Source organism: Cannabis sativa, chromosome 5 (assembly GCF_029168945.1).
Source record: "Cannabis sativa cultivar Pink pepper isolate KNU-18-1 chromosome 5, ASM2916894v1, whole genome shotgun sequence".
NCBI lineage: Eukaryota > Viridiplantae > Streptophyta > Magnoliopsida > Rosales > Cannabaceae > Cannabis > Cannabis sativa.
Genome location: NC_083605.1, coordinates 26,489,216 through 26,502,170, shown reverse-complemented (window position 1 = coordinate 26,502,170; position 12,955 = coordinate 26,489,216). Strand labels below are relative to the sequence as shown.

General features: G+C 30.7%; 1 protein-coding gene across 1 annotated transcript; it reads right to left on the bottom strand.

Annotated features, from left to right (window-relative positions):
- Positions 1 to 11,257: 11,257 nt before the first annotated feature.
- On the bottom strand, positions 11,258 to 12,265 carry LOC115717864 (uncharacterized). Its single transcript, XM_030646835.2, has one exon. The coding sequence runs from the start codon at positions 12,263 to 12,265 to the stop codon at positions 11,258 to 11,260; it is 1,008 nt and encodes a 335-aa protein (XP_030502695.2).
- Between the last annotated feature and the right edge of the window lie 690 nt (positions 12,266 to 12,955).

Here is a 12,955-nt window from a genome sequence, read left to right as displayed (position 1 = left end):
CTGAAACCCTTTTCACATACTTGATCCTGTTTATTGTGCCGTCAACACATTGGAAAGTAAACATGACTATGTGAGTAAAGTTTCCTAGATTTATCAGACACAGGGTTTTACTGATATGATAATCTACAACAATAGTTTACTTGTATTTGGAGAAATACTATGTTCTTTCCAGAACATTGGTTAAAGTAAAGCTCAGGTTGGATGCATGGAGTATGCATCGGAAGGGACCGATATTGAACTTTGACTTAGATTTATTAAACTTACCGTAATATCTATTCAAGTCAATATCGCCTAGTTGATCCTAGATCAAATGTTCTTAATCCTGTTATGATTAGGCTCAATCTTGAAAGGCTATTCGTGTTCTTTGATTTGTTAGTTAAGCCTACTTTTAGGTCAGGGTGATACGTACATTTTGGGAACACGGTAGTGCAATTGAGTGGGAGCGCTATCATAAACATGGAATCTATAGCTTCTATCTGGCGAATAGTAAGCAAAGGATGATCTCCTTCGAGCTTGACCAAACGAACATAAATGGTGGAGTACTCATTTCACATAAGCTGAAATATCATTTATACGGGGTCAAGTGTTTTAAGGAATAAATACATTGTAGGGTGTAACGGTAATTTAATCCCTTTACAGTGTAGATCATTCATATAGAGGATCATTGATCAAATTAGGATTATAACAATGGATAACTAATGATGTGTCTATATGGTGGAACATATAGAGCATTCTATATACTGAGAGTGCAATTCTAAGTTCTATGCGTGGATTCAACGAAGAATTAATAAGTTAGTGAATTTTAGTGCTAAATTCTTGATCTACTTATTGGAAGCTCGGTTATATAGACCCATGGTCCCCCCACTAGTTGAGATAATATTGCTTGTAAGACTCATGTAATTGGTTTTGATTAATCAATTATAATTCTCAAATTAGACTATGTCTATTTGTGAATTTTTCACTAAGTAAGGGCGAAATTGTAAAGAAAGAGTTTATAGGGGCATATTTGTTAATTATGATACTTTGTATGGTTCAATTAATAAATATGATAAATGACAATATTATTTAATAATTATTTATAGTTATTAAATAGTTAGAATTGGCATTTAAATGGTTGAATTTGAAAATTGGCGTTTTTGAGAAAATCAGGTGCAGAAAAGGTAAAACTGCAAAATTGCAAAAAGTGAGGCCCAAATCCACTAGTATAGGGCCTGCCACTTTTGTAGGAAATTTAAACTGATATTTTCATTATTTTAATGCCAAATAATTCAAACCTAACCCTAGTGGAATGCTATAAATAGATAGTGAAGGCTTCAGGAAAATCACACTTAAATTTTCTATTTTTCCTTCAGAGAAAAACCTGAGCCTTCTCTCTCCCTATCTTTAGCTGTCACTTCTTCTCTTCCCTCTTGAGAATTTCGAAATCCTTAGTGATTACAGTAGTGCCCACACACATCAAGTGATACCTCAATCATAGTGAGGAAGATCGTGAAGAAAGATCATCAGCAAAGGAGTTTCAGCATAAAAGATTCAGAGAAAGAGATCCAGGTTCAGATATTGATAATGCTCTGCTACAGAAAGGAATCAAGGGCTAGATATCTGAACGGAAGGAGTCATATTATTCCGCTGCACCCAATGTAAGGTTTCTTAAACTTTATATGTGTTTAATTTATCGTTTTAGAAAGTTCTTATTTAGGATGTTAATAAACATACTTGTGAGTAGATCTAAGATCCTGGTAAAATAAATTCCAACAACTGGCCTCAGAGCCATGGTAATTGATTTACTTGCAAGAAATTTGGACTTTAAAACGATTGTTTGTATGTTCTTTGGATGGTATCATGTTGTATTGAGTGTTATTTGATGATTGATTGATGTTTGTGAAATTTTCGTGAAAAATAATTGTGATTTCGTTTCTGGAATTATTTTTATTGGATATTATGGAAAAAATTAAGCAAGTTAGCCTTTTACAGAACTCAATTTGGATTTTATTTGAATTAGTTATGATTTTTTGAAGATTTGACAAAATCGGAAAGTCTTGATAGTTTCCTGCGATCGCAGAACTGTCCGTACAGTTTCGAATTTTTCCTTTTTTCTTCAATTTTTCATACTTTTTCATGGAATTAGCTTCCAATTTTTTGTATGGTTTTGTATATGTACTATTACTATTCCTAATTCAATTCTAATTATCATTTTGAATTAATTTAATTTTTTTTTAATTTAATTCAAGATATTAGTGTAATTTGAATTTGAATAGAATTAGTATTTATCTTTTTGCTTAAAAATCTATCTTATTTTTAAATTTGATTATATTTTTTTAAATTTAAGGTCAGATCTTTTAAGATATTTATAATATCTTTTAAAGATATTTATAATATCTTTTAAGATATTTTAAAAATATCTTATCTTTTAAGATTTTTTAATTAAATCTTTTTAGATATTTTGACCATATTTAAATTTAAAATAAGATATTTATAATCATGTAATTTTAAATAGATATAAGATATTTTGCTAATTTTTTTAATTTTGTTATTTTATTTATTTAAATTACATTTAAAATTTGAAAAAGATATTTATTTATCTTTTCTAATTTTTTATTTAATTTTTATTTATAAAATAATATTTAAAATTTAAAAGTAGTTAGCAAATTTTTGAAATGATATTTAGGTTGGTTGAAACCTAATTTTTCAAAAATTGTAGGTTTAATTTTAAATTATTATTTAAAATTTCGAATTTTTTCAAATTTTTTTAAAAATTTTCGAATTTTTTTTTTTAATTTTTAATTTAAAATTACATAAATCCTACATCCAACTATCCAGCTAACCCTGTTGCAGGAGTATGTGTTTTAGCTTGTTTGTAAGTTTTTAAAACCTATTATTACTTGATTGCAAATAGCCATGGTTACTTTTTGCCAGATCTAATGATCTGATGGCTCCCTTGGTCAAGATAATAATTTGTAACAGGTATAATTTACAATCTTCTTTCATCTGTGTATGACCTAGCAACATGATAGGACCCATCCAAAGTGTGCCTGTGTGAGCCTATGTGTTTAATTTTTTTTATAGATGCATATAGGTTAATGTTGCTAAAATAAATTATCATAGTTTTTTATAGAATTTATTTAGGCCCATTTAGTTATTGGGCTTATTCAATTAATAACAGTTGTTCTTATTAAGGTTAAATTCCTCTCTTTTGGGCCTTGTGTGAGAGTTGGGAGCCATAGAAGTGGGTACGACATACTGAACCCAGCACCCCCTCACACAAACCACCCCAATTGTGAAGGCCCATTTGCCTGATTTGAATGACTGTACTAGGTTAATTAAACTAGTTTAACCTAATAAAATTGATTAGCAACATAATTAATTTCATTTATTTTGAAATTAATTTAAGAAAATTATAGTTTAAAGAATTCTTTATTCTAAGCTAAACTATATGTATTTTCTTGTATTTAATTAAATATAGAATTATAACCATCTAGATTCTTTCTGAAGCCTAATTTAAATTTTTCATTAAATATTCCTATTTAAGTTGATATTTAGTTATCTACAACTAACCAACTTAAATCTGAATATCTTTTGAATTTCAAATTTCAAAATTAAGTTGAGGAATTTTAGGCATTGGTTATTAAGATTCTTTAGATATTTTTTAAGTTAATATCTTTTCGAATATTAACTTAAAATGGAATATTTTCAAATTAAGTGGTTACAACTTAATTTTTGATATTTAATTAAATTTAAATTTGAAATATATTTAAGTTCTAGATTTTTTCTAATACAACTTAAATTAGATATTTTTTTTCAAATTTTGTGGAAAAGATACTTAGTCAAATAAGATATTTTCTAGATAGTTATTTCTAGACTACTTATTATTTCTAATATTAAATAGGAAAATATTATAAATTGTGAAATTAATTATTTAATTAATTTTGGTACAATTTATTTTAAGTATATTTTTCCTAGTATTAAACTAGAAATTAATAATTAAGCATTCTCTACACTTAATTATTTATTTCTTGAATTTAATACATTTAATTAATTTGAAAATTAAATATCTAAGTTGATTTTATCATCATACTTAAATATTTCTTTTTCATGACATTTAATTAAATAGAAAATTATTTTTAGTTGAAATTTATTTTTTCAACTAAATTTAAATAATTTTCAAAATATATTTTTTCTTTATTTTATTAATCAATTTTCGAAATTGCATTTCTTAAATGCTAGAATTTCGAATTTTATCTTGAAAAATAGATTAAGTTGTAAATTAATTATTTATTTTAATTAATTCTTGGATCAACTTAAATCAATGATTTTTTCATTTATTGATTAATTTAAAATAAATTGAATTAAAGTATATTATTAGAAATTGAATTAATTAGTCAAAGGAAAATCTAGATAGGTGATATTTTTGCTTGAAGTATTTTTCTAGTGTATTTAATTAAATAGAAAATTAATATTTAAGTTGATTTTCATCATCATACTTAAATATTTGAAATTTTTCTTATATATTTAATTAAATAGGAAAATTATATTTTTTTTGTTGTAAATTAATTTTATTAATTAATTTTGGGCCAACATTAAATTAGAATAATTTTTTCCAGGATTTATTTTTTATTTTAACATGCATTTTTCGAAAATTGTATTCTTAAATACTTTAATTTTTCGAAATGCAATATATATATTTATAGAAAATAAAATTTGAGTTGTAAATTAATTTAAATTAATTTTGTAACAACTTAAATTGAATATTTTTCTAAATATTTATTGGAAATTATTATTAAGATGGAAATAATTCATGTTATTTTCATATCCATCTCAGTAAAATTTATAAATATTAAATTAAAATTTATATTTAGAATTTTTCATTCTAAATTGGAAATTTTAATTAAATAAATATATATTTAAAATAAATAGAATAAATAAAGAGAATCAAAGAAAATACAACTCTCTTTAAATAATGAGCTTTATTATTAAGATATTCGATCTCCATTGTGGGTTTTACACCGCGTTTGTTTTAGTGAGTAATCCTCCCTAATGGAGGAACGTTCATTAGCAATTTCGCACCGTTTAACCTCGCATGATAAGTAGTTTGTAAGTGTTTTGTATGGTATGGATCACCCTAATGGTGGCGACCATACTTGACTTGCAAATTCCGAAACAATGGTGGAAGCTCATAAGATAGAATTGCCTTGACTCTCGCCTAAACGGGACAACGCTGACTTCCAATCTTGATCGAATAAAAGGTTGCTAGAATGTTTAACATTTTAGACGAGCTGACAACTCTATTCAATGAATGGTAGCTTTGACTCTCGCCTAAACGGGACACTGATATCAGTTTGTTGAAAACCTTAGAAATTATTTAGGATTATAAGTTTTAGTATTTTCACTTGTCATTCCTACTTGCTATACGCTTATAATTTCTGAATTGTGTATGCATTTATATTGAACCATGTTATTTTCTGTTATTAAGTTGTAGTTTAATTTCGAATCTTCATTGTTGGTCTAACTTGGCGTGTTTATCTAATGAGATAAATCCCTAATGGATTTTCACCATTAGACATACATAATAGTGTAAGATCTCGAAAGATAAATATTGTATATGCGACATCTAGCTGTTCATCAATTGATGACACCTTAGACTAGTATTTTTACGATATGAAACAAGAAGATTATATAAATAAGATTACTTTGACTTTCGCTAATCGAAGCATCGTTGGATTCTTATTTTAAACGAAATTATCCTAATTCCTCTTAGCTTATTAGCTTTCAAAACATATCATTGGATGAATGGTCTATAAATCATTTCATGTCATTTTATATGACGCATATGATTATAATCCCGAAATTCTATTCCCAATTGATTTAAATCCTCAATCTTAGAAATCTCCTACTTGTATGGGCAAATCTGACTTAGAGTTTGTATTAGTAGTCCTGGTCCAAGATAGAATTACTCATAATATTTGGTATAAATTTAAGTCTTTGACTTTAATTTTAGAATCCAAACAGAAATTACTTTATATTTCTAATTCCAGATACAATACAGTTACACTTTCTCAAGTGTTTAATATCCATCTTCTATTAATGGATTCAAACTGTATGGAATATGAGTTAGGTATTCTGTGACCAGGATCCACTTGCAGTATTCTAAGAACTCTTTGATGTAGCTAAACCTATGTCATCAATAGACACTACCAATTTTTTTTCATCTATGGCATTTGTATCTTGTTCATAGTAGATTTGACAAGATCAATCTCTGCAAAGAGTTAATATGCCTATATCCACTGAAAGTAGTTCATCTCATTCGCAGATGGATGTACATTCAGGGGTGGATATGAGTTTTTCGTTGTATTCTTAAAACGATAACTCTAGATTATACCTTTTAGCAAAGAAATTTGAAATGTTTGAAAAATTTCATTAATTTCTAGCAATGGTTAAAACCATTAAGGTAAGTGGTTAAAGATCTTGCGAACTGATAGGGGTGGAGAAATAGTTAGTAGATATGCAGTTCAAAGATCATTAAATTGATTTTTGAATTATATCCAAACTTACCTCCCCAAAAATTTCGAGTTGCATATTGATGATTAGTTACTAGTCGTTGCCTAATTCCTTCTATGGTAATACAATTTCAGAATGATGTAATGGTTGTATACTTAGTGTAAATCATTACTAGATTCATGGATGACCTAATCAAAATCTTAAGAAAAGCTAGAACTGTTAACCATGGTTTCTTAGCTATTCTAAGTGATTAGGGGTGGACCATCCCATTGTCAATAGATAAGAAAGTGTTTGTTCAAACAAATACTACTTTTCTAAGAAAATGACTAAGTCTGAAAAACAAGTAGCAAATAAAGGAGATATTTAATTCTTGATTCCAAAAGTGTTCTATCATCTTATATAATATATGATGATCCCACTGCCTCTGTTGTCTTGTCACAACCAAAGAGGTTAATACCATTTAGTTTTCTTCGACATAATTCACGGTACCTTGTCGTAGTGGGAGAGTTTCTAGGAACTCACCTTCTTATGACTTGGGAGACACTAGTGGTTAAAATCCATTGTGAGTTTAAACAAGTAATGGATTGTCAAGATAAGAAACTAAGAAGAAAGCCAATAGAACTATGGTTTAATCCATTCACATGGAATAACCTAAAGTTTTCTATTACAAGGACATAAAAGGAAATTTTTGTTTATAAGTCTATTCAATGGACTTAACAAAACTTCATGTTCCTAGTATTAAAGGTTTGAGTTTATCTAAACTTATGGCTTGTGGTATACCTAGTAATTACTTACTCTAATGCAAGCAACATACTTTAGTAAGATGCTGAAGCATTTTCTTTCTAATGGCAATCTATAGAAGCTTCACAACTTCTTAGGTACAGATTTTATTTATCTAAGGAAAAGTCTTAACTATTCCAGAAAAGATAAAGCCATGAAAGAATTTCTTACATCAACAGTGAGAGGTCTTAGATATGCTTTTGTATGCCTTAGACCAGACACTCCGCTCGTTGAGTGGGAGTAATGAGTAGGTATCAGATTAATCCAGGAGAAGAACATTGGAAGACAATCAAGTAAATTTTAAGATTAAGAAGAGGAACTATATGTTAGTCTATAAGGGTGTGTTTAAAACTCTTAGACTACACCATATCAGATTTCGAAATTTGCCTTTGTGCTAGTAAATCTTTCTGATAAGATGGTGGTTACTCTGGGGGTGGAATAGTGATTTTAGAGAAGTGTAAAAACCTATCTGAAGTCTCTAGGTCTACCAGAGAGAGACTGAATGTTAAAGCTGCAGGAAAGGTACTTATTCAGTCTAAGGAAAGTTCTATACATTTTTGGCATCATTCCAAATTGCCTTAAACTACTAGTGTTAATTTCCTGATTAACCAAAAGTAGTTGCCAAAGATATAGAATCCAGTATCCCAAGAGAGTAGACATATAGATAGGAATTTCACATTATCAATGATTTTGTGATTAAGGAAGAGTAATGGTGGAGAAAAGGTTGTGGTTAATTCAACTTTTCATATCCTATTACGAGGAGTTTACTACTACTACACTTGATTTGTATATCAAGGTGTTGAGATTATTTGAAACGCACTTTTTGTTTTATATTAGTGCAAGTGGGAGTTTGTTGGGTTTTATGCCCTAAATAAAACTCATTTCAATATAATCAGATGTACTTATTAATGTTGATCAGAAATAACATTTAATGTTGCATGGTTCACATGATTTATTTCATGATTATATGTACATAATGTATAAATTCATCTGAAACCCTTTTCACATACTTGATCCTGTTTATTGTGCCGTCAACACATTGGAAAGTAAACATGACTATGTGAGTAAAGTTTCCTAGATTTATCAGACACAGGGTTTTACTGATATGATAATCTACAACAAGAGTTTACTTGTATTTGGAGAAATACTATGTTCTTTCCAGAACATTGGTTAAAGTAAAGCTCAGGTTGGATGCATGGAGTATGCATCGGAAGGGACCGATATTGAACTTTGACTTAGATTTATTAAACTTACCGTAATATCTATTCAAGTCAATATCGCCTAGTTGATCCTAGATCAAATGTTCTTAATCCTGTTATGATTAGGCTCAATCTTGAAAGGCTATTCGTGTTCTTTGATTTGTTAGTTAAGCCTACTTTTAGGTCAGGGTGATACGTACATTTTGGGAACACGGTAGTGCAATTGAGTGGGAGCGCTATCATAAACATGGAATCTATAGCTTCTATCTGGCGAATAGTAAGCAAAGGATGATCTCCTTCGAGCTTGACCAAACGAACATAAATGGTGGAGTACTCATTTCACATAAGCTGAAATATCATTTATACGGGGTCAAGTGTTTTAAGGAATAAATACATTGTAGGGTGTAACGGTAATTTAATCCCTTTACAGTGTAGATCATTCATATAGAGGATCATTGATCAAATTAGGATTATAACAATGGATAACTAATGATGTGTCTATATGGTGGAACATATAGAGCATTCTATATACTGAGAGTGCAATTCTAAGTTCTATGCGTGGATTCAACGAAGAATTAATAAGTTAGTGAATTTTAGTGCTAAATTCTTGATCTACTTATTGGAAGCTCGGTTATATAGACCCATGGTCCCCCCACTAGTTGAGATAATATTGCTTGTAAGACTCATGTAATTGGTTTTGATTAATCAATTATAATTCTCAAATTAGACTATGTCTATTTGTGAATTTTTCACTAAGTAAGGGCGAAATTGTAAAGAAAGAGTTTATAGGGGCATATTTGTTAATTATGATACTTTGTATGGTTCAATTAATAAATATGATAAATGACAATATTATTTAATAATTATTTATAGTTATTAAATAGTTAGAATTGGCATTTAAATGGTTGAATTTGAAAATTGGCGTTTTTGAGAAAATCAGGTGCAGAAAAGGTAAAACTGCAAAATTGCAAAAAGTGAGGCCCAAATCCACTAGTATAGGGCCTGCCACTTTTGTAGGAAATTTAAACTGATATTTTCATTATTTTAATGCCAAATAATTCAAACCTAACCCTAGTGGAATGCTATAAATAGATAGTGAAGGCTTCAGGAAAATCACACTTAAATTTTCTATTTTTCCTTCAGAGAAAAACCTGAGCCTTCTCTCTCCCTATCTTTAGCTGTCACTTCTTCTCTTCCCTCTTGAGAATTTCGAAATCCTTAGTGATTACAGTAGTGCCCACACACATCAAGTGATACCTCAATCATAGTGAGGAAGATCGTGAAGAAAGATCATCAGCAAAGGAGTTTCAGCATAAAAGATTCAGAGAAAGAGATCCAGGTTCAGATATTGATAATGCTCGCTACGTAAAGGAATCAAGGGCTAGATATCTGAACGGAAGGAGTCATATTATTCCGCTGCACCCAATGTAAGGTTTCTTAAACTTTATATGTGTTTAATTTATCGTTTTAGAAAGTTCTTATTTAGGATGTTAATAAACATACTTGTGAGTAGATCTAAGATCCTGGTAAAATAAATTCCAACAAATGCATGGTCAAATCCCTAGGTGTTGTAGGGTTTTTATGTGGAATGTCCTTATTGCCTTTTGACTGATGTGACTCTTCACAGTGTAGCCGTCGCTAGACTTAAATGATCATTACTTTGTAGCTGTTGGTTGGAGGTTATGCCGTCAGACTTTATTGCGTGTAGCAGTCCCAACACGCTTCCTCCCATGCGACATTTAATGCGACTTGATTGCTCAGGAGAGACCTGACACCTCGCGGAGATGCCTTAGCATTACTCGAGCTTCCGGGAGCATATGGGGTTCCATACGCCTTCTCCGGGAGCTACGTCCTGGACGCTGCCTTACGACACAAAGACTTAGCTGATTTTGTAACTTGCTTGATCCACGTGTCCTTGTCTGGTTGGTCCACGTACATTGGGCAAAATCAGGGGCAACACTAACTATTTTGCCAAACAATATATTAGGAATTCATATGTAATTACCACCTCATATCAAAATACACCTTGAATTTTAAAATATAGTGTAATTACTAAATTATGTAATTACTATCCTAGTAATTACCCTAGCTAGTAATTACACAGTTACTTCCAAACACACCCTAAACATCCTGCGCGAAGCGTGGATTGTTAACTAGTTTTGTATAGAATAGATATGTTAATTCTACTTTATAAAAATTTGTAATTTTATTATTTATATAATTAATTAATTACTTTTGAATATTTATTTTATTTTGAAATATTCTTGGCCAAAGAATTTAACAAATTGCCCACGAAACATCATAAACGATTGAAATTATCGCTCAGTCCCTAGCAAGGTCCGGGGTCAACACAATATGAGAATGAAATTAATTTATGTGTGAATTAGCATATATATGAAGATGTAAAATAATTGAGGTGAGGGAGCTGGCTCACCTACAATTTATAGCTTCGTCAATGATTCTCACACACCTCAAATAGAAAAAAAGAAAAACGGAAAAAAAAAATAAAAAATTGACCATTTCAATTAAATAGTTATTTAGTTTATTAAATAGCAACGGTTTGCAAGGAAAAAGATGTGTTCATGGAAAACTAATAAAGTAAGGCCAAACAATTGATTTGGGCAAAAAAATGTGTTTCTTCTTTTCATTAATGCAGTGGAATCCAGATTCATCATATCTTATTTATAACTAGTATGTAATTAAATTATATACTCTAAAAGAAAACCAAAGGACAACAACAGATTAAGACTTGATCACACACAGATAAGTAAATGATGATCAAAAAATTAAACTTCAAAGTGTTGAAGTTGAACATCCTTGGTCTTGAGAGGGACATATTCTCCGAGTAGATAAACCTCAAGGTGATTGGAAAGAGCTGACTTGTCTATGTTCTCATGGTGATAAGATTTGCAAACGAAGTAAAGAATGGTCTGTGTAACAAGCCCCAAAAGCATCAACACGACGAAGACCAACAAGCAAACGACACCGTATGCTGCTCTACCAAACAACCCAAACGACCATCCGTGAACGACAAGCTTCTGAAAGGTGAATTGGAAGAGGAAGCTGAAAACTGTGAGAATCCCAAATAAGAAAATGGATGTCCACATCTTTCCCTTGATCAACGCTTTGCTCTTCTTCATGGCTTGAATCCCACGAACTTCTTCAAGAACAGAAACGACAGAGGCCAGCTGCCAAATCAGACTCATGTATATGTTTCCTACAACATACAACAACCCCAAAACGACAAGCATAACCAACCCCGGCTGGAATGAATATTCAACCATTATAACAGTAAAGATAACCAATATAATTAAGGCGAGGAAGTTGTAGAGGAAGAAGGCCAGGAAGGTCCACAAGAAGGTTATCATGAGGCGCTTCCAAACCTTGGGAACGACACTGATGACCTTTTTGAAGGATAATTCTCGGGCGGTGTAGACCGAGGCAACGGTGTAGACGACTGCAGAGGTGGAGAGGAGGGAGAAGATGAGGAGGAAAGTGAAGTAAAGACCTTTGAAGAGCCAAAGATAGGTCCATTCGGAGGAGATGTGGCGAGAGAGGGTGTTGTACTTGGGTGTTCCGACTTGGGTATCCACCAGGTCGACCTGGTTGTGGATTATGTTGCGGAAAAGGATGTCAGAGACTTCTATGTGGATTAAAATCAAGAGGGATAGAGGGATGATTAAGGTAAGCGTTATTTGGCTGAAGATTTTTCTACATGTGAGGATGATTTTGTAGGCTTCTTTAAGTATATCAAACACTCCAAGGAATTGCATCTCTTCTTGCTCTAAATCCATCTATGAATCAAATGAAACAGACAACTGAGAAGGGAGAGAGAGGAAGGATAAACGATATGAGAAGACCGGCTTTAATCTTTGGGTTCTTTCTATGTAAACCTTTATATTTATCTATATGGTGCGCGTATAATTAATATTGGTCAAAGTTGAGAAGTCTCCTTCAGGGTAGGACAAGTGGGGTAATTAAAAAGGAAAATAGGCATTGTTTATATCTCTATGTAATAATTTCTTGGAAATAACGTTATTAGAAAGGATGCCTTAGTTGAATTATTTGAAGTCAAGTTGTGGTTTATGACTTAATATGGGCTTTTGAAACAATATTTGAAAAATATACCATGTTTTTGTTGGTTCATTTTTTATGGTATTTTATGTCTTTTGAACTTTTTTATGGTATTGAATTTGTCCTATTTTTGTTATACTTATTTAGAAAGGACATATTCTATAAAGGAAATTAGACTCTATACCCTTTTTATATTGTACTCTTTTATTTTTACTCTCTTTTTTAAAGTCTATTATTTTTACCTCTTTTTTTAAACATTGTACCAGTTTTACTCATTTCACTTCAAGATACTCTCCATGTGACTCCCTTATGTCAGGGTATTTTGGGTACAATACATATAACAGGAGGTATGTTTCAATTAAAAAAAATTAGAGGTAAATTTCGTTAATTGATTAATAAAAGAGGGATTT